The sequence below is a fragment of the Amphiura filiformis genome, chromosome 19 (assembly GCF_039555335.1).
Source record: "Amphiura filiformis chromosome 19, Afil_fr2py, whole genome shotgun sequence".
Lineage (NCBI taxonomy): Eukaryota > Metazoa > Echinodermata > Ophiuroidea > Amphilepidida > Amphiuridae > Amphiura > Amphiura filiformis.
The window spans coordinates 10840740-10866449 of record NC_092646.1 but is presented as its reverse complement, the minus strand read 5'-3'; the positions used below and the strand labels follow the sequence as shown (position 1 = coordinate 10866449).

The window sequence follows — 25710 nt, the reverse complement described above, 5'->3', positions numbered from 1 at the left end:
AAATTCAAATGGAGTCATGTCTAAGTAGGGTAGCTGAATGGTTCAAAGTAAACAAACAAAAGTAAACAAACTCACTAAGTTTATGATCTTTGGTACAAACAAAATGCTTGAAAAGTTCAACAATGTACATTTATTATATAACAACAATGATATTGAAAGAGTAGATGAGTTTAAATATCTAGGTGTAAAATTTGATAGCAAGATGTCTTGGTCAGCTCACATTGATAATGTTAGTAAAACTATTTCCAAAAGAACTGGTATAATAAAACGTATAAAATATTTCCTTCCATATAAAACCACTGTAATGTTATCAAATGCTCTTGTTATTCCCCATTTTGATTACGGCAGCATGGTCTGGTCAAATTTTAGTGCAGAGTACCATAATAGGCTTCAGGTACTTCATAATAATTTAGCTAGAATAATTCTCTCAGCAGATATAAGGACACCAACTAATGATTTAATGAATACATTGCAGTGGGTTACACTTGATCAAAGATGGCATAATACTCTATTAATGACTGTTTTCAAATGTTTAAAGAACGAATATCCATCATACTTATCTTCTCAATTTGATTTTGTTCATGATAACCATAATCATATAACTAGAAATCATACTTCTAATACATTGATTGTTCCAAAATTTAAATCAAATTCAGGTCAACATACTTTTCACATCAGGGCAGCCTATGCATGGAATTCTTTGCCACCGACAGTAAGAGCGCAGATGGAAAATATGACTTTAGGCCAATTTCAGTCAAAAATTAAAGAAATTTAGGCCTGTCTTTATCTACATTTTGTTCATTTGCTTGCTTATTTTTTGTATAAATATAATTGTCTCGAGACAGCAGGAAAGCACAACAACGCAAAGATTAGACTCCGCATTGCCCCCACGATCATGAGGACCATTTAATACACATAAGCTTATTTATAATAATTTCACAATCTCATAGAAATTAAGACTATATTGAGATAATAACAGATTTCATATCAATTAAACAAATTATATACATTGAGATGATTAATTGCAGCAAGCATTTGGAATTATTTATCATCTTCATATAAATCAATAAATACACGAATTATTGGAAAAATGTGTACAAGCCAACCATACAGGCTGGACAAACAAAAGTTGACTTCTGAATCACATTTAACCAAATTTCATCTTAAGCAAATCTTAAGCATATTTTAAACAGATAAATCTTTGGATCAAACAGAGGATTGGATTGGAAAACAGCATTTTTAACCTCAATTAAATAAATAGAAATCTCCAAAAGAATAAACAATGCCAACACTAGCAAACGAACATTTTGTATTCAGCAAGATACGGCATCAATGCTTAAACCATTTACTGATATATAATCCACTGGTATTGACAACCAAGTAAATAAAGATACTCCAAATAAGCAACAAAGCATTTATAACCCTGGTATAAAAAACGCAGTAGAAAGGGAGGAAAGCATGAAAGCAACCAATAGACCACTATAAAACGCAGTAGAAAGTGGAGACAATCTACTGACGAGATTCTTCAGGTTTTGAAGAAACTCCACCACCCTCAATAAAAAACGCAGTAGAAAGTGGAGACAATCTACTGACGAGATTCTTCAGGTTTTGAAGAAACTCCATACAAAGCTTTCAATAGCCCAATAAACACATTCAATACCATAAAACGCAGTAGAAAGTGGAGACAATCTACTGACGAGATTCTTCAGGTTTTGAAGAAACTCCATACAAAGCAACCAAAAGCCCAATAAAACCAACCAATACCATAAAACGCAGTAGAAAGTGGAGACAATCTACTGACGAGATTCTTCAGGTTTTGAAGAAACTCCATACAAGCAATCAATAGCCCAATAAAACCATTCAATACCGTAAAACGCAGTAGAAAGTGGAGACAATCTACTGACGAGGTTCTTCAGGTTTTGAAGAAACTCCATTCAAAGCAATCAATAGCCCAATAAAACCAACCATTACCATAAAACGCAGTAGAAAGTGGAGACAATCTACTGACGAAATTCTTCAGGTTTTGAAGAAACTCCATACAAAGCATTCATTCCCCTTCTATAAAATGCAGTAGAAAGTGGAGACAATCTACTAATGATATTCTTCAAGATTTCAAGAAATTCCATACAAAGCCTCTATTTTTAAGCATAAAGCAGCATAATTGGACATACCATTTTATTGGAGTATCTTTAACCATATTTAGTTACTGAATCACCCTTCCAGCTTTTGGGAGGGTGGGTGGGATTTTTTGGTCCATCAAGATCGAAGGAACAATTGCAAGTGCATCACTAGGAGAACTATGGACATAACAAAGGAATTAAAAAATAAGATGGGAGACCTGAATGGCTGCACACCACTAAAGTGACAGCTGACTGGACAGAAAAACTGAGCTTGTTGCTATAACAACATAACAACAACCCCTAAATTAAAACTGACTTGACCAGGAGACCAAAACACTTTAAGTGTACTTGAGAATGCTCAAGTGGAAATAAGAGGATAAGCCTCTACACCTAGATGCACATGACAGCCTAATGTCCCCTGCTGCTGAGACAATCTAGTTTTTAAAAGATTTGCAACTTTAAAAAACGGAATTATTGTATTTCTGTATTTTGAATCATGGTATTTATAATTTTCTTGTATTTGATGATACCATTATACTTATTTGTAATACTAGTATATTATGTATGCTATTTTTGTAAATATTGTGTATCGTAATATATTTTGTTGCAATAACATGTATACAATGAGGGCCTGCTTGAAAAGCAGTGCTTGTCACTGAAGCAGTATTACCCTCAATAAAGAAAGAATAAAGAAATAAATAAATAAAAATTATCTCCCACACAAGGGGTGTAGATTTCAAATCAAGTGGAGTCACCCATTAAGGTAACCCCATTTTAAATTCCCTGTGTGTGAGTTTAAGGTTATGTCTTCAAGGGAGGTAAATAGCAAGTGAAATTCTTTTCATCTGGGTGGGCAGCTCCATTGCTGTTGCCCATGCAGTTGAAAAGATCTCAAGCGTTATCCTCCATAGTGGGTATATGGATATAGCTCAATGTTAATCCATTTGGCCATTGTGTTCATTCAATTGTTGCCATGACACATGTAGAAATCTGTAGATTGAATATCAAATCAGATCACTTCCTCCTTGAGTATTATTGTGAAATGCATGTCTGTACTTAGATGCATATATCCAGCACCAGGATGGATTGGGTCAATCAGGGATTTATGCTGCTTTCATACTTTCCTGCCACTCTGACGATGATTGTGCTTCACTGCGCAGTCACACCAGAAACACTAGTGGTGACCAGAACCAAACCGATTAGAGGTTAATAACTGCGCATCGGTTATTTGGAGGCATTGTGAAAAATCTAAACATTTTGCCTTTGGAACCGAGGATATTCCGAGGTCCAAAGCAAAATGTTTAGATTTTTCACAATGCCCGACATATTACCGATGCAAAGTTATTAACCTCATTCATAACTAAATCACTTTAATCTCTTCACCTTACAAAATAACACAAAATTTTGCTCAAAAGTTTATAAAAATAGATGATTTTTACATCTTCCCTTGCCAAAAATCGATCAGGCTAAAACAGAACGACCAATAACAAAAGTGCGTATCACAATCTGTGCAAATATGGTAGCTCGCAATCCAAATACGGACAGCCAGCGCTGCAAGAGTTTGTTGGACGCACAATACCGCGCAGCGCAGAAGTCAATTGTGTGCGACATTGGAACAATTACGCATTTTGCGGTCAATTGTGAGATATTAATGACCTCGATTTGCGTTAGCGTTTTCGCAAATAATAAAATATGATTGGATCGCACGCATCGCGTTTATTAATGAGGTTATGAATATATATCAATCACTGCTCTGCTTTGTCCAAAGCGGCAGATCGCTAAGAGTAGCAGTGCTGTTCTGACGTATGAGAACAGGATATGATTTTTGACCAATTAGCACAGAGCGGTGCTGAGTGGCAACACTGGCTTTCAGACTTCAGCTGTAGCTCAGTGGCATGCCGCTCAGCTTGCAGAAAAGTGCAAGTGGCATGATGAAGCGTCATCAGGTTGCTCACTGGCAAGCAACAGTATGAAACCAGCATAACACTCTACTCTTTTTGAAACCGACTGCGAGATTGTATGTCTCCTTAGGAAAGGACATTAAACCGTTAAGAATGAGGACTTTCATGAGGTGCAATCCTACAGGGAACTTTTATTATTTACGAGGGGGGATGTTTTTAAAACCTACCTATTCCACTGACATCTTCAGCAACTTATAATCTTCCAATGGCCGCAACACTCAAAGATTCATGTAAACTTACCATCCATCAAACTCTATACATTTATGAGCCGTGAATGATTAATGATCTACTAGTTTGGTGAATTTCATTAATTATACCACTTGATCAGAAAGAAATTGCTGAAATATTATGTCGTTTTGATTTTTTTTTCAATTACAGGTGGATGTTCGGTGTCCAATGAAGCTCTTGAATCCTTAGCCCGGGTAGCAGATCTTCTACAAGTCGGTCAAGATGAGCTGAAAGAATCGCTGACATCACGTGTCATGCAGACTTCTAAAGGAGGACATAGAGGCACACTCATCAAGTAAGTTTTATATATAAAGCCAAACAAAAAATTGTTATGTCTCAAAGCCGCCACGCGCATTTGTTTTTCTTAGCATGTCTATGTCAGCTGAAACGGCAAATTCATGTTTTTATTTCCTTTTTTTTAAATAGTTTTTTGCCGTAAAATCATGAAATTCTGAGGCAAATTTGGAAGAAAAGTTACTTGATTTAATATGCGCATTGTTTAGGTATAAAACAATTGATATTTGTACTTCAATTGTGTAAACTTGATTTGTATTTCTCAAACAGCCTATTTCTTTTACAACTAAAGAAACAAACTCAAAGTAAATAGGGCTATATCCATCCAATTTAGATTTTCCCATATTTGTGCATTTATTTTGCAGACTACCATGCATTAAAAGAAATGGAAACCTGCATGTCTAAAGAAAACTAAGATTACATCCATCCAATTTAGATTTTCCTCATATTTGTGCATTTCTTTTGCAGACTACCATGCGCTAATAGAAATGGGAACCTGCATGCCTAAACTAAGGTTACATGCATCCAATTTAGATTTTCTCTAATTTCCACACATCTCTTTTACAGAGTACCACTGAAGAAGCAGCAAGCCTCCAATGCCCGAGATGCTCTCGCAAAGTCCATCTACTCCAGATTGTTTGACCGTATTGTGGCGCGTGTCAACCAGTGTTTTCCATTCAAGACGTCAGCTTATTTCATTGGCGTGTTGGATATTGCAGGGTTTGAGTACTTCACACTGAATAGTTATGAGCAGTTCTGTATCAATTACTGTAATGAGAAGCTGCAACAGTTCTTCAACCAAAGAGTACTGAAAGAGGTTTGTTTGTTTGTTTGTTTTTTCATTTGTTTTGTATTTGTTAGTTTGCCTCCGGAAAATGGGTGATTCCATTTGCTGGACCTCGTACCGTTTCATCAGTCATTTTTAGGCAATCAAAGCAGCATCAACAGTCGATCCAAAGACCGAACACATTTGTTTCTGGTGCCTTAAGTTGGTTTTTTTTTTAGGGGGGTTATGACATGGCAGAAACCAGTATAACCCCATTTGAAATTCACACTCCCTGTGCAAATTAAAGGCATGTCGGGGGGGGGGGGGGTGGATTTCAACTGGAATAGCCCAGTGCTTTTGTAGTGCTCCAACTAACAGAAAAATGTGTTTTTCTGTATGTAAACTTTGCTCAAACTTGATCAACTGCATGATATAACTACAATCCTTGAAATAAGTCTTGGAATGCTTACGTGTAAATAACAGAAAACTGTCACCCCCTCTCCTCGGTGCAATGTTGAGACATGCCAATGTCTTCAGTGGTTTCCTAACGTGTCCAACATTGATTGATGTGGAGAGGGGAAGGGTAAATCATTGTTGTAGATATCATGTTTGTTCCCAAGCACAATATAAGTCATTTCCATGATCATATGAAATTCTGCACAGAATTGCAACAGAGTGTGCCAAGCGTTCCAAATACTTTTTTTCGAAGATTGTAGTTGTCAACAATAATTTACAACCAATACTCAATTTCATCATGACTCTCTGAGGACAGCTGGCAAGGAAGGTGTATAGAGGGCAATCGCTAATAAGTGTGTTATAAGACAAGGTACTGACAATTATTTTCCAATGAATTTTACTTTTTTCAGGAGCAAGAACTGTACATGAAGGAAGGCCTTGGAGTAAATACAGTGAATTATGTTGACAACCAGGACTGTATAGGTAAGTTGACTTAAAGTTAGCTCAATTGGGAAGGTGTTTAGACTCTGGATCTGGATATAGTTGAGTCGGCAGCTTCAACTGGTTAAAGTCATACTATCGCCAATTATGACTCTACATGGTGCATTTGTGTTCGGCAATGCAAGTTCAAGACCCAGTGATAATTTGAGCTAACTTGAAATTCCCCTAGGCAATGAACTAACTATATTGTCTTGGTAACCCATACAAGAACTCAGTGAGTGATCCTGGTTTTGTTGGTTTATTGTGGTATGTATAGGGTATGCACTTCTTACCTGCAACTCCGTTATTGTTTCTAAATGGTTTATATGGTATGTCTTGCTTGGGTCACATTGGTCAGCGAATTCCTGAAAGTGTGCCAAGGCATGTGGGTTTATGTGTATCACACTATAAATCACTGTGCTTTTTTTAAACATGAATTATCCCAATGAGGCAATAGTTAAATTCAGTATGTTTTGTGACGTAATTTACCCCATAAATCGGCCAAGTGTAATAAGTGACAACATTCACGGGTCAAAAACAATGTTCAGATTTCAAAAAATTGGGTTTCAAATTGCTCATCAGGTGAAAACAAGTCAAGTAGGTAATGATTATCATAATCTAAGGGATGAAATCAAAACTTGACCGGTGGTTACCGGCGGTTGAACTAGTACTGCATTGCATTGTTTAGAACACTAGCAACCGGACAGAACCGGCGGTTGACTGCCAGTCGAGTTTTGATTTCTTACATAAGATGTTTTGTCACCTGCAAAACATTGCAATATACAGTACCTGACGCGTGTTTTGGTCACTTACACGTGCCCCGCGAATTTTTCCACGCAAAACTCCCGCGTGGGAATTACTGATCGCGGTTGAATGCGTGTTGTAATCCGCCTGGGAGGCATGATGTCGGTCGAGGAGATACAACTCGGCAAATTACCCGTGGTCTTCCGTGAGATCGCGTCGTGTATCGTGTTGAAGCGTGTTGTGAATTCTTGTCTCAAAATCAATATCGTTGTGTTTGTTCTGTTAAGTGCATGTACTCAAAACCAAACAATATGACGATTAACGTAATTGTTGTGTAATTAATGTAATTATGGTCAACTCAACCAGGGATAGACAGACTCAACGAAGCCTCTAGTACACTGGGACTGAACGACTGCTTGCCCTTTGTGTTTACACTCACTTACGTTACAGGGATACAGATACACACCCCGCACGCGGCGGGCCGAAAATACCCCAAAACTCGGCATTTTAAAATCGCTCCTATTTATTTCAAATTTAAAGTATAGCTCTAAAATTGACTAAAACCCCTCACCATAGACGAAATAAACAACCAATCATCATAAAAGTGTATTTTAACTTTTATTTTTGCGTTGACGACCTTTCAAAGTCAAGCTTGCTTTACGCAAGTTCAGCTCCCCTGACACCGTGCATAGCAAGGGTGTAATAGTAGTCGGCGACGCAACGCCCCAGATATCATATTTCACGTGAAATGCACAATGCATGTTTTGATCTTCAAAACCCTCGTCAAAAATAAATGGTAGCAGGGCGCCGGCAATTATCAATTTTGTTTTTAAACCACAAGTGTTCCCCTTTTCGACATAATACTGAAATAATTATATTATAAGCCAGATCAGGCATAGTGGAAAAAATGGGCAATACGACACTACCCAGTCCAGCCGCGAAACCCCGGCCAGCTGATGAGCTATTAATTTATAGCGAGCCTAGATATGACCCGATGCTACCGGGCGGGCCAGGTAGCCAAACTCTTCAGGTCGTTAGATATATTTTAGCCCTGGGTTTTTCGCCGTGTTGAATATCCACTCAGTCGTTGCACTCTAATGCTAAAATTAAATAAAAATGAAAGTAGTTTCTTAAAAGGTCCAAGTGATGATTCTATCCTTGAAGGTTGAACAAGTAATTTGTATATTCGATTGACACATCGTGTAGGTCTTCCCGCTTTAAAATCAACAAGTTCAACTTGAAGTTGAAACATCAAGGAATCAAGTTGAAGGTAAATTTATTTTGATATATGCATACTTCATGTGCAAGATATTATCACAAGACTTGTAAATTTTATAGGCCTATCTTGCACATTTCTTACCTGATTTATATTGCTTGTATTGCTTTAAATCATTTCAAGACATAATTTTTGTACATTTCAGCAGTGTTTTTCGTACTTTTGGCACATTAGGGTTCCCACTACATTTTTTTTTACAAGCGTCCGATGACGCGTGACGGCATTTTCTTGTCAGATACTTGTCATGCTTGTTCTCCATCTCATCATGACAACACATGCGCACCGATGGTATAGGGTCATTAATTTATTTTTTCCATTTTGCATAGACCCTAGAGTGAATGTTGCATCGTATTTCCATTTTAAAACGTAGGCGAGTCATAGTTTTATCTTTGGTATTATATATATCCTGTCCAAAATGGATGGATGGACCATGCATGGACGCTCAGTGATCCTTCTTGCGATCCATGGACATTGCCCTGCACTGCAGCTCGCCTGCCTGATGCCTACCATGAGCGAAACACCATCTCTCTCAACCTCACTCGAAGCCTATCGGAGATATCTGTGAAAATCAGGGTGAAGGCAGCCTTTTCGGGCTGATATTGTTTCAAAAAGTTCGCATCTCTAATATTCTGGCTGACCACACTAGAAAATTCAATTCAATGAACACAGCCTTGACATAGATCCCGCATGGAATCCCAGTTCACTATCATTCACATGGTTCAGCCGGTACATCATCGGATTTAACATCCATCGCAAAAAATGGCTTGAATTTTGAAATATGCCCCGGAACCAGTACACCAGGCCTCACTTGCAGTACATGTACAATTTAGTATTTAGCACACCATGACATGGCAACACTGAGCTGCTTTTCTGTGGAATATTACCATTGGTACATTACCATATGCATCGAGTTGTAACCATGGTAACGCCGGGCGGTGGTCTTTGTGGTCCATGTCCATACCATTGGTACACGTATGTACCATGCATGGAGTTGTAACCATGGTAACGCCGGCGGTGGTCTTTGTGGTGATGTGTTCGATGTCTGGTATATCATGGGTATACATTACAACCCGGGACGTTCAACCAATCACAGTGTGGGAAACGAGTTCATATCACTATTATCAGGGGCTGTGCAATAATTATGAGCCGGGGAGGGGGTGGGGGATAAGAATTTTTCGGATTCACTTTACTTCCAAGAATTTTTCCCCATTAGAAATCTATGCCACCATAGGCGTAGATCCCGGGGTGGGGATATGTCCTCCCAATATTTTGCCATGGGGGATGGTCCATACATCCTCCCAGTGGCGTTAAGCGTCATAGGGGCACGTGTCCTCCCCCCCCCCCAATTGATTGAAATTATTCCACAGTTTTGCACCATATTTTTACGGGTATTTTCACCAGTTTAGCTTTAATAGGGCACAATTTTTCATTTGTACCATTTAACTTATTCTGTTGCCAAAAGGTGCCTGATTCACTATACTTTTTTCCCCCCCCCCATCCCCCCCCATGTAAAAAACAAATCTATGCCACTGCATGTTACTATACCATGGAAGTACTAGCCTTCCATGTTTCCTTCCTTACATCTTCCCTGATGCTTTATACTCAATTCATACTCACTGCGCTGTTAAATTATTACTGGAGTGTCGAGCTTAAATAGGCTATTAATAATGACGGGGGGGGAGGCAGGCGCCAGCGCGTTGTTTCCCAACAATAATGCTGGCCAATATTTTTAAATATTAAAATATCTAGTTGTACTACACAGTGGTGTGTAGCCAGTTATCGGAACGGACGGAGGGGGAATGGCCACAGACTTGCTATATTTTTGCCAACAGAACCCGATTGTTTTTTTTTGGGGGGGCAGAGCTCAAGAATCTAAAAAAGGGGGGGGAGATTGGGGTGCAGAGGAAACTTTTCCAACAATTTTTCACCGCGTTTATGGGGCTGGCATTTTCATCGGAAGGGCGGGGGTCCAAATTTATAAAAAGTCGGCGCCAATAAAATTGCGCCCCCCTATTTGACAACAAATATTTTATGACCCCCCCCCCACCCCCCTAAACATGCTTAAAACACACTATCTATTGTCATCTTGTGACTCCCTATACATTTTGGCCATCAACAATTTATGACTCCCCCCCCCCCTTTTTTTCAAAAGTTTATGAGCCCCAGTATATGGGGCCTAACCTCCTCCGACGACCATGCCAGCACCTATATACCAATATCTGTTTCCCTCCTCTCGCTGCTCCCCTCCCAATTCCCGATACCGTCACTGCGGCATGCGGATAAACATTTTGATATTGAATTTTAAAAAGTCAATATCAAAATTATGTTTACACGCACACCTGTGTTGTCGCCGTTCCGTCTGGTTACCATGGTTACATGCACATGGTCCCCAACCGCTCCCCATTAATTATGATCATGATGATAGGTCATCAACGGGTCAAGTATGTTATTTACATCAGGGATGTGAGTCTACTCTCACATCCCTGGTACCATGCATCGAGTTGTAACCATGGTAACGCCGGGCGGTGGTCTTTGTGGTCAATTGGGCGGTGGTCTTTGTGGTCAATGTGTACAGCCGTTCGGGACAACCCTGTGAGAAGCGAGTTCACATAACGGGGACTGTGCAATAATAATGAGCCCGGGGGGAGGGGCCAGCCGGAAGAAGAAGGGGAAACCCCGGGTGGGGCGATTTTGGCAAGCCGGTGGGGGGGGGGGTTGACACACATTCGTGGGCGCCTTTTAAATAAAATAAAATGCTCTAAAAATTTGGGTTTTTTTGTGCAAAATGGGATCCCGACATTTTTGGCATGTTTAAGGAGGGGGAAAAGATTTGTTGGCAGGCGCGGGGGGCATTTTGAAAACTTTTACCCCTACCCGGCTCAAAATTATTGCACAGCCCCTCATCATTTTTATTTCATTAAAACGTGTTACACGATTCATATACTGCGCCCTAATTTGTCAGATTGTTATTGGGGTATCAGATTTATGATATTAATGACGGGGGTGGTTGAGGCAGTCACGTTGTCACAGTTTCCCAACAATATTGCTGGCTAATAATATGTAATGTCTAGTTAATTTGTCTACTACACAGTGGCGTAGCAAGGTTTTCGGGACAGAGGGGGGGCACAACTTGTAATTTGGTGACGGAAGTTGTGAATTGTTGACCCCGATTTTTTATTCCAGAGCGCTCAAGAAGCTAACAAGTGAGGGGGATTGTTGGTGCAGAGGTATACTGGTATATTGGTATACCAATATATCCCCCTTCCCCCCTCTCTCTGCCCCCCGTAATTCCTGATTCCATGGATAAACGGTAAAAATAAGAATAATTGGAAAAACAGAGAATTGGGGGAGGGGAAATAAATATTCGGGCATATGCTGTATGCCATACAGTAATGAGTTGATAAAATGAGTAAACAGTACCCCGGTAGGCTACGTCTATCAAAAAAGCCATCGACTCACGGTCCGGCCTGAAAATGTTTTTTTCCGGCAAGGAAGGTCCGACTTCCCTTGAAGCATATCGCGTTTAAGCGGCGCCAGGGGTGTCTGAGGGATGATGTGGCCCCTCAGAAGCTGAAGATTTTTGACATATGAGACTGTAAATGGCGCGATTTGGTGCATACTTTGCAAAACAGTTTTTAGAAATCGAGAACAGATTAGCGTTTAAAAAGTTTAATGGGTGTGTAGATATTGAACATTTCAAAACATGGTCATATGTGTTAGAATGCTAGACATTAAAGTGTTTAAATGCTAGAGATTTAACTAACATCATTTTGTCCTCAATTTCTAACACTGTTCTGGCAAAGTTCACTGTGATATAATACACACGTAGTCCTGCACCGCCCCCCCCCCCCAAAAAATGACGGCAGGGTTCGCCACTGTTAACATCCGCCGATACAAGTACCCTTTGATGGTGGTGCCCCGTCGATAGAAGGAATTTCCTACAAGAAACCACATTGATTTGCGTGCTTTCGTCCGGGCTTTCGTATTCTCTAAACATGGTAAAAGCGGTAAAATGGCAGCATTAGCTAGCTGTGCCGATTTGTTTGGCACGCAGCTACCAGGTCCTAGCATGTTTTTTAGAGTAACGAAATGACCAAATATGGGATTGGGTTGGTCAGAAACCCATAAACAGACCTCATCATGGGGGGGGGGGATGATGGTATGGTCTACAATATGTATCATTCCTTTTCAAAATATCAAGAGGGGGGTTATGTCCGACCCCCCCCATTTGCTAGTAAAGAACACGGGGTAAAGACCTTATTTGCGTGCGTTATCCAGAGGTCAAAATGGTCCAGTCTGGGACAAACTTTTGTTATCTCCATTCAACAGCTTGTCATCAAAATTCCTATAAGACTTGCGTGTTTACTTCTCTGAGATCATAACAGAATAATATGAGGCTACAGAGGAAATGACAGGTTCTTCAATACAATGTCAACATCAAGAAATTATTTAGTTTGAAAGTTCTCTGTGATATAAGACATGCACATGCGGCGTGTTTATGAATAGCAAAAGTACAAGGCTAATTAGAAGATAAATTACAACATGGTTCTTCGTTAAAATGTCAAAATTTATAGGAAATTTTACAACATGTCAACATGATAATAATTCATCTTTGTTGAAAGTTCACTGTGATATAATACACACGTAGTCCTGCCCTCCCCTAAAAAGTGACGGCAGGGTTCGCCACTGTTAACATCCGCCCGATATAACTAGTACCCTTTGATGGTGCCCGTCGATAGAAGGAATTTCCTACAAGAAACCACATTGATTTGCGTGCTTTAGTATTCTATAAACATGGTAAAAGCGGTAAAATGGCAGCATTAGCTAGCTGTGCCAATGAGTAGATTTGTTGGGCACGCAGCTACCAGGTCCTAGCATTAGAGTAACGAAATGACCAAATATGGGATTGAGTTGGTCAGAAACCCATAAACAGACCTCATCATGGGGGGATGATGGTATGGTCTACATGTATCATCCCTTTTCAAAATATCAAGAGGGGGTTATGTCCGACCCCCCCCATTTGCTAGTAAAGAACACGGGTAAAGACCTTATTTATGTATGCGTTTTCCAGAGGTCAAAATGGCCCAGTCTGGGACAAACTCTTGTTATCTCCATTCAACAGCTTGTCATCAAAATTCCTATAAGACTTGCGTGTTTACTTCTCTGAGATCATAACAGAATAATATGAGGCTACAGAGGAAATGACAGGTTCTTCAATACAATGTCAACATCAAGAAATTATTTAGTTTGAAAGTTCTCTGATATAAGACATGCACATGCGCGTGTTTATGAATAGCAAAAGTACAAGGCTAATTAGAAGATAAATTACAACATGGTTCTTCGTTAAAATGTCAAAATTATAAAGGAAATTTTACAACATGTCAACATGGTAATAATTCATCTTTGTTGAAAGTTCACTGTGATATAATACACACGTAGTCCTGCCCCTCCCCCCTAAAAAGTGACGGCAGGGTTCGCCACTGTTAACATCCGCCGATACAACTAGTACCCTATGATGGTGCCCCGTCGATAGAAGGAATTTCCTACAAGAAACCACATTGATTTGCGTGCTTTCGTATTCTCTAAACCTGGTAAAAGCGGTAAAATGGCAGCATTAGCTAGCTGTGCCAATGAGTAGATTTGTTTGGCACGCAGCTACCAGGTCCTAGCATGTTTTTTAGAGTAACGAAATGACCAAATATGGGATTGAGTTGGTCAGAAACCCATAAACAGACCTCATCATGGGGGGATGATGGTATGGTCTACATGTATCATCCCTTTTCAAAATATCAAGAGGGGGTTATGTCCGACCCCCCATTTGCTAGTAAAGAACACGGGTAAAGACCTTATTTGCGCATGCGTTATCCAGAGGTCAAAATGGCCCAGTCTGGGACAAACTCTTGTTATCTCCATTCAACAGCTTGTCATCAAAATTCCTATAAGACTTGCGTGTTTACTTCTCTGAGATCATAACAGAATAATATGAGGCTACAGAGGAAATGACAGGTTCTTCAATACAATGTCACCATCAAGAAATTATTTAGTTTGAAAGTTCTCTGATATAAGACATGCACATGCGCGTGTTTATGAATAGCAAAAGTACAAGGCTAATTAGAAGATAAATTACAACATGGTTCTTCGTTAAAATGTCAAAATTATAAAGGAAATTTTACAACATGCCAACATGGTAATAATTCATCTTTGTTGAAAGTTCACTGTGATATAATACACACGTAGTCCTGCCCCTCCCCTAAAAAGTGACGGCAGGGTTAGCCACTGTTAACATCCGCCGATACAACTAGTACCCTATGATGGTGCCCGTCGATAGAAGGAATTTCCTACAAGAAACCACATTGATTTGCGTGCTTTCATTATTCTCTAAACCTGGTAAAAGCGGTAAAATGGCAGCATTAGCTAGCTGTGCCAATGAGTAGATTTGTTTGGCACGCAGCTACCAGGTCCTAGCATGTTTTTTAGAGAACGAAATGACCAAATATGGGATTGAGTTGGTCAGAAACCCATAAACAGACCTCATCATGGGGGGGATGATGGTATGGTCTACATGTATCATCCCTTTTCAAAATATCAAGAGGGGGTTATGTCCGACCCCCCCATTTGCTAGTAAAGAACACGGGTAAAGACCTTATTTGCGTGCGTTATCCAGAGGTCAAAATGGCCCAGTCTGGGACAAACTCTTGTAGCTCTTGTTATCTCCATTCAACAGCTTGTCATCAAAATTCCTATAAGACTTGCGTGTTTACTTCTCTGAGATCATAACAGAATAATATGAGGCTACAGAGGAAATGACAGGTTCTTCAATACAATGTCAACATCAAGAAATTATTTAGTTTGAAAGTTCTCTGTGATATAAGACATGCACATGCTTGGCGTGTTTATGAATAGCAAAAGTACAAAGGCTAATTAGAAGATAAATTACAACATGGTTCTTCGTTAAAATGTCAAAATTATAAAGGAAATTTTACAACATGTCAACATGGTAATAATTCATCTTTGTTGAAAGTTCACTGTGATATAATACACACGTAGTCCTGCCCCTCCCCCCTAAAAAGTGACGGCAGGGTTCGCCACTGTTAACATCCGCCGATACAACTAGTACCCTATGATGGTGCCCCGTCGATAGAAGGAATTTCCTACAAGAAACCACATTGATTTGCGTGCTTTCGTATTCTCTAAACCTGGTAAAAGCGGTAAAATGGCAGCATTAGCTAGCTGTGCCAATGAGTAGATTTGTTTGGCACGCAGCTACCAGGTCCTAGCATGTTTTTTAGAGTAACGAAATGACCAAATATGGGATTGAGTTGGTCAGAAACCCATAAACAGACCTCATCATGGGGGGGATGATGGTATGGTCTACATGTATCATCCCTTTTCAAAATATCAAGAGGGGGTTATGTCCGACCCCCCCATTTGCTAGTAAAGAACACGGGTAAAGACCTTATTTGCGTATGCGTTATCCAGAGGTCAAAATGGCCCAGTCTGGGACAAACTCTTGTTATCTCCATTCAACAGCTTGTCATCAAAATTCCTATAAGACTTGCGTGTTTACTTCTCTGAGATCATAACAGAATAATATGAGGCTACAGAGGAAATGACAGGTTCTTCAATACAATGTCAACATCAAGAAATTATTTAGTTTGAAAGTTCTCTGTGATATAAGACATGCACATGCGCGTGTTTATGAATAGCAAAAGTACAAGGCTAATTAGAAGATAAATTACAACATGGTTCTTCGTTAAAATGTCAAAATTATAAAGGAAATTTTACAACATGTCAACATGATAATAATTCATCTTTGTTGAAAGTTCACTGTGATATAATACACGTAGTCCTGCCCTCCCCTAAAAAGTGACGGCAGGGTTCGCCACTGTTAACATCCGCCGATATAACTAGTACCCTTTGATGGTGCCCGTCGATAGAAGGAATTTCCTACAAGAAACCACATTGATTTGCGTGCTTTCGTATTCTATAAACATGGTAAAAGCGGGAAAATGGCAGCATTAGCTAGCTGTGCCAATGAGTAGATTTGTTTGTACGCAGCTACCAGGTCCTAGCATTAGAGTAACGAAATGACCAAATATGGGATTGAGTTGGTCAGAAACCCATAAACAGACCTCATCATGGGGGGGGGGATGATGGTATGGTCTACATGTATCATCCCTTTTCAAAATATCAAGAGGGGGGTTATGTCTGACCCCCCCCCCATTTGCTAGTAAAGAACACGGGGTAAAGACCTTATTTGCGTGCGTTTTCCAGAGGTTAAAATGGCCCAGTCTGGGACAAACTATCTCTTGTTATCTCCATTCAACAGCTTGTCATCAAAATTCCTATAAGACTTGCGTGTTTACTTCTCTGAGATCATAACAGAATAATATGAGGCTACAGAGGAAATGACAGGTTCTTCAATACAATGTCACCATCAAGAAATTATTTAGTTTGAAAGTTCTCTGTGATATAAGACATGCACATGCGCGTGTTTATGAATAGCAAAAGTACAAGGCTAATTGGAAGATAAATTACAACATGGTTCTTCGTTAAAATGTCAAAATTATAAAGGAAATTTTACAACATGTCAACATGGTAATAATTCATCTTTGTTGAAAGTTCACTGTGATATAATACACACGTAGTCCTGCCCTCCCCTAAAAAGTGGCGGCAGGGTTAGCCACCGATACAACTAGTACCCTATGATGGTGCCCGTCGATAGAAGGAATTTCCTACAAGAAACCACATTGATTTGCGTGCTTTAGTATTCTCTAAACCTGGTAAAAGCGGTAAAATGGCAGCATTAGCTAGCTGTGCCAATGAGTAGATTTGTTTGTACACGCAGCTACCAGGTCCTAGCATGTTTTTTAGAGTAACGAAATGACCAAATATGGGATTGAGTTGGTCAGAAACCCATAAACAGACCTCATCATGGGGGATGATGGTATGGTCTACATGTATCATCCCTTTTCAAAATATCAAGAGGGGGTTATGTCCGACCCCCCAATTTGCTAGTAAAGAACACGGGGGAAAGACCTTATTTGCGTGCGTTATCCAGAGGTCAAAATGGCCCAGTCTGGGACAAACTCTTGTTATCTCCATTCAACAGCTTGTCATCAAAATTCCTATAAGACTTGCGTGTTTACTTCTCTGAGATCATAACAGAATAATATGAGGCTACAGAGGAAATGACAGGTTCTTCAATACAATGTCAACATCAAGAAATTATTTAGTTTGAAAGTTCTCTGTGATATAAGACATGCACATGCACGTGTTTATGAATAGCAAAAGTACAAGGCTAATTAGAAGATAAATTACAACATGGTTCTTCGTTAAAATGTCAAAATTATAAAGGAAATTTTACAACATCTCTTCAGTTTAGCTCAGATTTTATTGTCCTAGTTCTAATTTTTGAAAAGTTAGCTGGTAACATGCCTCTTCTTTTAAGGGGGAGGGGGTAGTATCAACCATTGTATATAGGCTACGAGTGTTAATCTTGAAATACATTGATTTCACCGTACCTGATCGTTTAGACAAACGATAAAATCAAAGTGAAAAGGTGCAATAACTTAAAACATTGTTTTATTCCAATAAATGGCATAAAGTGTTTTTAAACAAACAAACGAATCTAATCAAACAAACAAACAAGCGATCATTCATCTTTCTTTTCGTCAAAAGAAAGATGAATGATTCGTTGTTTTTAGTAAACTCATTATGAAACTTGTAGTTTGTTTTAAAATCATCAAAGAAAGATGAATGTTCTGTTTCTAAGTTCAACTCAAAATTTAATAAAAATATAGTGTTATATAGTTTGTTTTAAATCAACGAAGAAAGCGGACCTTAATTTTTGAGGGGCTCGATTGCACCAGAGAGCTCCTAACAACATTTCAGGAGTACGTTCTAATAATACAGATATTAAAAGATTAACAGAGCTCCTGCAATTCTCAAAAATGAAGGCCTGTGAAAGATAAATGTACAAAAGGTAAACTGTTTCATATTTGTTGCAACTCATCAAAGATAGATGAACGATTTCATATTTTCTTATGCTCTTCAAACTCATCAAAGAAAGATTTGTTTAAAATACGATATTTATGAAATTGTTTTTAGCTTTACCTTTACTAAATTATTTTTCTGGTCCAAAGAAAAACAGGGTTTGATTCTATATATACTTATCAAAGAAAGAAGACTATTTCGTTTGCTTTCGTTCAATTTTAAATTATAAATTTCCATATTATTATTATTATTATTAAACTCATCAAAGAAAGATTACCATTTTATTTTATTTTATTTTATTTTGGTTAAAAGTCATCTCAGATAGATGATTGTTTTGTGAAATGTTTGATTTTGTTTTATCACTGTGTTTTGTTTTGATTTATCAAATATAGTTTGATTTTGTTTGTATTTTGTTTGAAAATGGTTTGGTTTTGGATAGTTCACTTCTGATGAAAGAAAATTGTTTATCAAATCCACAACAACAAAAAAACCCGTCTTGATCTGAGCACGCAACACGTGTCAATCTATAAAAGCCAAAGTAGACCATCAACATGATAAAAAACATTGCAAGGGGCTTTGTGGTTGCCGACATAACACACGCATTCATGCACTTGTTGTCATTGCAACCATGGCAACTAAATACGATATTCCGTCAAGTAAAGGTAAACGTTGTTTGGGGGTCATTGGGTACAAACAAAATGAAAAAGGGATCATTGGGTAGGCTTACTATAACATTTTGAATACTAGTATTAAGGGTCATTGCACGTAGGCCTATAACTTTTCAAAAAAGGGTCATTGGGTAGAAAATTTTGAAAAAATGCAGCAAAATTCTATTTCTGGTTTCAAATTTCCAATACAAATTTGCTAAAATAAGATAATTTGAAAGTTTCCACATTATTTTGTGGCGGCATTTTGAATTTTGTGGCGGCATTTTGATGATGCATTTCTAAAAGTGGTTCAAGTAAAGTGTTTGGATGCGAGCCGTTAGACCAATAGGCCTATAAAATAAACGCCGTGTCAGACAAAAGTCTTTGAACATGGCAAAAGTTCAAGTCAGCAAAAACATCTAAATCCAGCGATGCTGAGGTCTTCATCAGTGGTTAGATATACACGTTTGTGCTAATGTTTTCTAATCAGAAACGAGTCTCCAGTATTTCTAATTTTACTATTGGTCTAACGGCTCGCATCCAAACACTTTACTTGGGTCATTGGGTAGCCGCGACCAGAAAGAGGGGTCATTGGGTAGCCGCCCTAAAAAAAAAAGGGAGGGGTCATCGGGTATGACTTTTCAAAAAGGGGTCATTGGGTATAGTCAACAACCCATTTGTAAAATTGTAAAAATCTTTCAAAGAATATTTCAAGTGGCCAGGCTTCATTTTTTAAAAATATAACATTTAAAAGAAAGCTAGATAATACCCCTCCAGAGGGAGGGCTAGGGGTCTCTTCCTGGTTGAAGGTATACGGGAATACATTTGCCACGGGTTTGGGGTACCTTTACAGCGATTTTGGTATATCGATGGCTGGGTTTTCAGCGAAGACCAATGCGCCAAATGGGCGCATTGTGGCACAGTAATAGTACAGATCAAGTCAGCATCCGAAAGTCTGCGTGGCACATCCCGTACACCATGTTTAAGACCCCTCCTCCCGGTATTTGTTTATTTACTTGTTCGAGTTTTTCTTACGTGGATTAAAACAACAACAATTAACAAACACCCCCCCCCCATGGGGCAGGCCATTTACGTTTGAGGTATTTGTTTATTTACTTGTTCGAGTTTTACTTACGTGGATTAAAACAACAACAATTAACAAACACCCCCCCATGGGGCAGGCCATTTACGTTTGAGGTCTAATGACCTGCCCCCTTTTTCTTTGCCAAAAGAAGGAGGAAGCAGGCCGTTATACTATGCACAGTCTTCGTCTTTTGAGGTGTAGCCTGCCCCATTGGGGGAGGGTTGGAGGTGAAACAAAAACAATTTTCACCTTTTGACTTTGAGGTCTTATGAAATCGAGTAGGCCTATGCAAAAAATAAATAAATAAAAAAAAATCTAACTTTTGAGGTCTATATAATTAAATGTTATGTCCAATTTCTTTTATTTTTAATCCCTGCTTATTAATTCCCCATCATAATTACCCCCCCAACACCCAAGGTCTTAGCCTGCGATACGTCCATCGGTCTCCTCCGCAGCCAGTATGGTTTATTGGTTACACTCCCTCCACGTGGGGGTGGGGGGAGCGGAACCAAACTGGCTGCTTTGGAGACTTACTAGTACTTCCCAAGACGGGTAATTAAAAAGTGGACGGATACAAAACCGGGATAGGGCCTACAAAAATTTTAAAGCCGTCTAAAAGAGAGCAGTTTCACAACCAAAGAAAAAAAGGCTTTCACAAATGATGCAACAAATTGTTGTGTCTCTGCTTCTCAAAAATCTCCTTGTCAACCAACCCCCAAACATCGTTATTAATGCAGTCCTGTTTTTTTTTTTTTTTTTGGTTTTTTCGCGAACGTTGATGAAATAGACCCTGGGATTCCTGTGAAAATTATTTTTAGTACCAGGGGTCGGCCCAGGGGTCTGCGATTCACGTGTGTGCTGCCATGACTATATATGTAACTACATATCACGCCCAAATTATTAGCGCCATTCGTGAATTAGGCGGGATGAAGGGCACAGAAACGGCAACATTAGACATTCCAGAGTGTGGCACAAAAACACCCAAAAATCCGCCCTTCCACGAAGGCTTTTTGCAGTACGTTATGTTTACGCCCAGTTTGGGCGCATGCAGCAAAATCTTACGTGAATGTTTTGAAGGCCTATGTCTTTATAAGCAACTTGAAGTTGGAAGTTCCCACGGAAGTTGTGAGCTATTTTTAACACCACCGATGCGATTGCGTTTTGCTCCTGTAAATGATGAAGCAGCGACAAAAGCATGCACAGTCAAGTATTACTCGTTCCTCTGTTCAATATAAAATAAAAATGCATTTTGGAATAAATAAATAAAACTTACGGAAAACTATATCGTAAAAGGTAACATGATGATCTCATAATACGCAGTTTATCTGGCCCAAGATTTCGTTTCAACATCGAATTCAAGAGCTAGATAGATAGAGCATGGAAAATCACGGTGTGTGTGGGGGGGGTCACTAACGACCGCAATGGCTACATCGCAGTTGTTCATGGGAAATCAGATCAGACCTTGATCTATGGGGGAAAAATGGACGGATAACTTTGATATCCTGGCTAATACCCTACGGACACCCCCGATTACCCTTCAACTGGCCCTTCAACTGGCCCAACATCGAGACTATCGGAACTGGATGTAGCCTATACAAACCACTTTGGTTTTACTAGTCTCATCTATGTAATGATCACGTGCAGGTAAGAGGCTCCATCTAGTGATCCAACCAATTACATCTCTTGATTCTCGGATGACGTATGCCCTAATGTTGATTATTGCCGCGACCACGTGCGAGAAATAGGCACACCCCCACCCCCACCCATCTATTGTCTTTCGACTTATCTTCCATCCAGGGTCAGATGCATAAATCATAAACAAACACAAAAACCGTCATCGTCATTTCGTTTCTACAAATCCTCGTGTCACATAAATCCCCCCTCCATTCTCGGTAATTTCTCGCCCCAAAAAGGCGGGACTACATGTCTTAAAAAGGCTCCTTATTTGCTTTCTACATTGGCACTGGTTATCATAGTTTGAAAGGAACTTTCAGGCGGGTTTACATGACGCACCGCTTTGATTATTGCGTGTATGGGGGATCTCCCCCTTCCTATCAGTCCGAACTGACGGTGTCCATGCATGCGTAGCCTACTGCCCGTGTTATTTTAAATACTTTTTTATGTTAAGAAAAAAATATTAAATTTCGCAGAATCATGTTCATAATATGGTTAAATTGACTGTTTTAAACTATCATTTAAAACTAAAAAGAGTGAAAGACGAAAATAATGTGTAGGACTTTCGGTCCGTGTTTTGCACAGCATTGAGATCCCAAGGTAGCGAGTGAACATGATTGAAATTAAATATCATAATTCAATACCCTCGTGAAAAACTGAACATTTTTATACATGCATATGAATCGGCACTAAAATTACCGGCGATGCCTTTTTTGATGAATGGAAGATTCATGATTGGTTGGTGCATTTCAATGGACGGTGACCGGCGATGATAAACATATAAGCGGGTAAATCATGTTATCGAAAACTCAACAACTTTTTAAGTGTTTATTGACATAGCAAATTAGCACTTCACACTTGGTAATTTCGTCAGCAGCTACATTATCACTAAAGCGTGTTCTACCGTGAGATCGCGTGTTCTACCGTGAGATCGCGGTAGCTTTGGGCCAGATGCCAAACACCCGAGAATTCTCGGGACAGACGTTTGAGACCACTTATTGTCAACACGCGTGTTATAATAAGGATTTTCAACACGCAAATAACACGGCAAAAAAAGCGTGGCACGCGGTCACTTACACGTGTCAGGTACTGTATGTCATGAACAATATGCCCTATAGATGGCAATGGTACCTATAGGCCTTTATTGCCGGCTTTGTTCAGTAAAGCATTCCAGATCACAAGAGGCAACTGATACAAGACATTCAAGATTCAATTTGATTATATTTTATATCATGGCCCTCAGGCTCAATTACATGAGATATTAGAATATTGAAAACATTTAAAATAACATGTACAAATACTATCTACATTCATGCACATTAACTATTACGTACATATTATATTTGGCTATTACAGCTGAAATCCATATACCCCCTATTGAAGACATGACCTTAATTTTCCAGGCATGGAGTGCAAATTTCAAATTACCTGAATGAGTCCATTTGAAATCTACATTTCCTGTGTGAGAAATTGAAAGGTATGTCTTCTCAACTGGAATAGCCCAATTATAATCCAAGATCGAATTAAAAATATTAGTTTGCATCTGATGTCACTGTCAATCAAACTCCCTATGACCCTTGATTGGTTTAGTAGAGTGTAAAAGGATGATTTATCTGTTGCCGAGTGGAGAAAAGGAATCACAGAAAATGACAACAAATTACGGTACTTTTACAAGTGTTACAAGTCGCTTAATGACTAGACTATGCCATAGTCGAATTTTATTCTAAATATGTTATTATTAGTCATGATGAACCCATTTCGTTGAACTCAAAATTATACTGATGTTTATTAAAATTAAAGTATTCAATAGTAAGATGGTCATAAAGAATTAAGAATCTCAGATGATTAGTGACAATAAAAGTAATTGAATGCAACATTATCTTGCATAATTATAATGGCTCACTTTAATACTGAACAATTCTGATTTTGGAATCTACCAGTTTATTGATAGCGAACCACAAAAATCCGACTATGGACTTTGAATTTTAAGCAGAACTTTGCCCCGGGACTTTGCTCTCTAAAAACACACTGTCAAGCATACTTATTTATCAGTCCATTAACCACAAGTACTAAGCATGGTATAGTACAAGACGCGCTAGATGTTTGATGAGAGATTAACTTTCGCGTCAACACAAAAGCGCCGCAAATACCACAGATAGTTGTGTACGGTGTAGTTAATGGTAATGGCGCGGGCCCGGAAGATTTAAACCATAGCGAGATATGGGCAACCAATCACAAGGCAGATCCATTTAAAGATGCATTACATCATGGCCAATTTTAGTTAGGCCAGAAATTGGCCTAACTCTCCATAGAGTCCCGTGTTGAAAATCTTAACGGCAAGGCAAAGTCAGTAGTCCACTTGGGAAGCTAACAAACAGAGGAAGTGCGGTAACTGAAAAGATCAGATACAGATGTGAAAATCTATCAGTTGCACACAATTTGACACAAATCAATATAAATCAGAGTTTTATGCTTATAGCCATAGCCAGAGTATGCAAAATGGGCAAGTGGACTACAGAGAAGTCTACTTAATGACTCAAGGCCAAAAAACACCTTTTCCCAAATTCATTTCAGAATGCACAACAAAACACACTGATTAATTAAATTAACATTATCTAAGTCTTTAATCAAAAGTACGTTGATTTGACAATTATACTGTGAGTGAACACAAATATATCAATACAATCAAATACACTGTTTAAATAATTTTACTTATCCAGCAGCCTTCTTATTGTTGATTCTTGATTGTAAAGTTCAGGTTCTCAATGTTCTTGATGTATATCCTGATTCAGTGTCATGCGAAAATCACTGTTCAGCAAAGTCCAATGTACACTTGCATTTATAATAGGGGGTGTATGGATATCATCTGGAATATCCCAATATTGCACAAGATAGGAAATTATGTGAGTGACTATTATACAAAAAATGTACATGAAATAAATGAAAGCAAAGTGAACCCACACTTGTTCACACCCCCAAAATACACCCATGGCTACTCTCTCCTCATAGTGCACGCTTTTACACCACCACCACACATCATTACCCCCTACTTCTATCTCATAAAGCCACACCTTCTCCTGCACATCTACACATTCTCAAAAACCATTTAAAGCAATATAAAAACGATATTGCACTTCTATTCAGGAAATAACGTGCATGGGTTTACATACATGTAATAAGTTAAAACAAAATGGAACTGCCTGTCTGGGGGTTGTGATTCGTTCAGTTTCTTCGTCCAGCAATTTCCCTCATTGTGATGTTCTCTTCCTGTCCTCCACGTTTACAACATTGGCACCTTTCTTTGTCAAAAAGATACCCAGCCAATGTATATAGAAATGGATTGAGGGTGGAATTGACTGGCAGCGCAAATGTTGCAATCCAGGCATAAGCTGTAGGGTTTACTTCAATCGCACCTGCCTGGACTAGAATTGATACTATCCCAATTGGTACCCAACAAAAGAAGTCTGTGAGGACAAGAAGAGACATTTTTTTGGCCATGCGCTTTTCTTCCTTCACTGTTTCAGAGCGTCCAGAGGCTCTGCTTGTTTTTCTAGCAGTGATAAATATGGCTGTGTAACAGAAGCCGACTATTAAGAAACAGACAAGGTTGAGCCCAGTAAACATTGCAATCGATAAAAACATAGACACTTTGTTATGATCATATATATTATGTGATACTTGATCAGGCCTTAAGAAAGTGGAATAGTTTGTAACTTTGACATCTGTGGTAACAGTGCTTTCATTATAATACTTTAACTTTGAAATGGGCAGTCCTATACAAACCTCAGAAACTGGATAAACACCTCCATCTGTTTGTGATAAGATAAAAGAGGTGATACTTAAAGTAAATGCCACCAACCACATAATGGCTGTTAATAAGCGGCCCAATTTCGTTCCCAAGCGTTGGTTACCAAATGGATACTTTATCCCCAGAAAACGGTCTATGCTTATCAGTGTTATAAAGAAAGCTGAAGCCTCACTGGA

The 25710-nt window shown here is 39.0% G+C and overlaps 1 protein-coding gene across 1 annotated transcript in view; it reads left to right on the top strand.

The window, feature by feature from the left end:
• LOC140140910 (unconventional myosin-VI-like) overlaps nt 1–25710 on the top strand; it is a 115424-nt gene that overhangs the window by 48562 nt on the left and 41152 nt on the right. Inside the window, 3 exon segments of the mRNA XM_072162664.1 lie at nt 4460–4604; nt 5171–5420; nt 6236–6308. Of these exon segments, the coding sequence (XP_072018765.1) occupies nt 4460–4604; nt 5171–5420; nt 6236–6308 (468 nt within the window).